This window comes from Odontomachus brunneus, unplaced genomic scaffold, assembly GCF_010583005.1.
Source record: "Odontomachus brunneus isolate Ranch 3 - 2012 unplaced genomic scaffold, Obru_v1 Obru_scaffold_007, whole genome shotgun sequence".
Classification (NCBI taxonomy): Eukaryota; Metazoa; Arthropoda; class Insecta; order Hymenoptera; family Formicidae; genus Odontomachus; species Odontomachus brunneus.
The window spans coordinates 1993956-1997106 of NW_022639457.1; the positions used below are offsets into that span (position 1 = coordinate 1993956).

The 3151-nt window shown below is 42.7% G+C and overlaps 1 protein-coding gene across 11 annotated transcripts in view; it reads left to right on the forward strand.

The window, feature by feature from the left end:
* The window catches only part of LOC116854020 (AMP deaminase 2), a 41837-nt gene that overhangs the window by 24268 nt on the left and 14418 nt on the right, over positions 1-3151 (forward strand). For 6 of the 11 annotated variants that reach the window (XM_032835465.1, XM_032835461.1, XM_032835463.1 and 3 more), the window contains 2 exons: positions 1366-1491; positions 2126-2300. In XM_032835465.1, coding sequence (XP_032691356.1) covers positions 1398-1491; positions 2126-2300 — 269 coding nt within the window. In that variant the 5' untranslated portion in view covers positions 1366-1397. The remainder of the gene's footprint in view (positions 1-1365; positions 1492-2125; positions 2301-3151) is intronic. The other 5 variants (XM_032835473.1, XM_032835459.1, XM_032835468.1 and 2 more) reach the window with 1 other exon arrangement.

A 3151-nucleotide genomic window follows, 5' to 3' on the forward strand; every position in this document is an offset into this window, starting at 1 on the left:
AGAGAGAGAGAGAGAGAGAGAGAGAGAGAGAGAGAGAGAGAGAGAGAGAGATCGCAGTTGATGCTGACGAATAAAAACAATAGTAGTGGTGCGTCGCGTACTATTAATATCTCGACCACGGGCTTTTGTAAATTTGTCGTCGGTCGGGGGTCACGACGAGCTCGTTGGTTCATTGATCATATCGTGGGACGATGCGTATTGCGACGTGTAGGTCGACGATGAGTCTCTAGAATTAGAACGATGAAATAACATCCGAACGGCGGTCAGACGCGCGCGCAGCGGGGAAGAATAATAAACAATTATAAAAAAATTGTTCGCATTGTACTCGCGATTCGTGATTAACTATAATGTGACAGTCGACTGCTGATTACACCTGCCATTCGCAATTAACGTGGATGAACGATCACCAGTCGATAGGTTCGCATTTTTAATTGTGCCATATATTGGACACAAAGATTGACACATTTCTTCTTCTATGTACTTCGAAATGACGTTCAGTCGACGAATTTTTTCTCAGAGTTTTGTAGAATGTAGCTTTTTTCTTACTGAATGTCTCGTTCTTATGCGGAAGAAAACAACTCCATTAGTGTGACTAAGCTTTCCGTTACCTGGGAAGAATGGGGACCAGACGGAAACTCGACTGCGGGAACGGAAAGACTCCTGCGGTAGATTTCTATTCGGTCAATTGTTTTCAGTTATACCAATCGAGTTTTCAAACAGCTAAGTGTTCCGAACGAATACTTTTGGTCGCGGTAACAGAAATATTTAACCAGAATACGTACAATCAAATCTTGTTTGATCATCATAGCCAAAATTATAATTCATTCTCACCGAACAGTCTAGTTAATGTACCCTGAATTTAGATTAATTGAACATTTTTCCGTGTACAATGATATTTACTTGTGTCTTAGACTCACATCCGAATAAATATTTTAAATGTCTAGCCCGATAAACACTAAGTAAATTCTGAGTATGACAGACACCTACCTGTGTATCTAAACTGTCTCAGAACTCTAGCTCATTCTCGATAGAAAAACATTCTGTCGAAACTAATCCACACGTCTGACTGAGTTTAGCTCTTGTTCGTCGCTCTCGACAGCTGTTGCATCAGTCGGAAGATAATATCGTGCCAAATGATCCAATTCCACACCTTTCTTACTGTATTACGTAGCGACACACTCTCATTAGTGTACGACAGCGTACGCACACGGCTACGCGTTCTCTCAACCTCGCGACGACCCACTTAAAAGGCTAATTATCTTAACATTCGCGCGTGGGTTTCGAGCGAGTCGGCGATCGATCATTTCGAGCCTTTCGGACGACGTTGCGGCAAACGCTCGAGTTAAAAGTGGAAAATACTTGCAGGGACGTGACGCGCTATAATATCGTATACTACGATGGTGTTGGATAGCGAGAACGTATTTCTCGACCAGTACAAGCGCAATTCCGTTACCGAGTGGCTGCAGAGAACCGGACAAGCCACAGAAAATGGTAAATTTCCCCTGCGATCGTGAGGAACGTGTTCTCTTCCTGCCTTTTCCTCACCGACGCGACGTCCGTAATATATTTTTATATTTGTTTTTAAATTATATAAAGAGACATTCCCGCGAATCTTCTCTCATCGTGTCCTTGTAAACTACCGTGGCTACAACATGGCAGATGTTGCGGCAGGTGTTGCGGCACGCGTTTTTCGCACTGTCGTTAGATTTTCTTTTATTTGTTGCTACAGTAGAAGCAGTCTGTACGAACCAGGGTTACAAAAATATCAAATTTCTCCTCAATTTAATAATTAATTGGAACAAGTATGTTTCACTTCAACTGATTGATTCGAGCAAAATCGACCGAACGGTTTTCCATTGAATGTATTGAATTGATTTGACTGAATTAAATTTATTCAATCGCCAGATAACGACCTCTAACTAAATTTGCTACGCTTAATTGTTGGGTCAGCGATCCTTGGTTCTCTTCGTTCATGTCAATTAAACGGATTGAATTAGTTCATATTAATCATCAATTAAATGCGATAATAAATTAAAAAAGCAACTAATTGGTCGCGCAAGCTCCCTGATGCGCTCTTCGGCGAAACAAGGATTTCGATTCGGACTGAATTCACTTCTCGTTGCAGGTAGTGAGAGTCCAGTCTTCGGTATCGAGGGCGGTGGAACCGGTACAGGTGGTAGCTCGATGAGACACGCACCTCATGAGCTGCCGAACGAGATCTCGGCGCCGTATGAAGTGCCACAATTCCCGATCGAGCAGATCGAGAAGAAATTGCTGATCCAACGTCAGCTGACCGTCAAGTGAGTACGATCGATCAATTCTGAAATGTCGGGGCTCTTTCAACCGCTCGATGAAAAAGAGCTCCATTACAAACGATACCTGACATCTTCTGTGAAGAGCGACCGGGATAGAGCTCGAATTCAACATTCACTTAACATTTAATATTTAATTTTACATTTAACTTTCTGACATTTGACTCGTACGACTCGGCGAGTTTTCACACTTCGAAACGTGATTCCATGAGAACTATCTGCAATTGGGTTAACACTCGGCTCTTGCATCGAATGAAAGACAATGTTGCACTAACAACTACGATTGCACAGTCGAAACGTCCCACGTCGTTGAAAACGCGTCGAATCCGATGAGCTATGCGCAAGAAGTATCGATTAGACCATGCCGTGCGAAAGGTGGAAGTTGATTTCAAGAAGCGCTCCGAGGAATGGGCAGCACGTTGATAACTATGTGACGATAAAAGTGCACGCTATTTATGACAGTGTGGAAAGGCGCTGAATCATTGTCGCAATATCGAAGGACACAAAAGTGCTCGCGCGAATATCGACGTAATATACACGCTCGATACTCGCATATCTGGAAGGATCGAGCTTTAATAGATCGTTACACAGGGTGTCACACGCGGTATACCCGAAAACCTTAGAAATCTAGAATAAACGGGAAATCTGAACTAAAACTACTCCTGAAGGGAGTCTCTCCTTCTCTCTCTCTTTTTCTCTAACATTACTCTATGTAATTCGCCACCCTCTATTGATTTACTGTAAATTCTAAGGAGTTTTTAACCCCAAGGTCTCAATCTACTCTACTTTACTCTCTCTCTCTCTCTCTCTCTCTCTCTCTCTCTCTCTCTCTCTCTCTC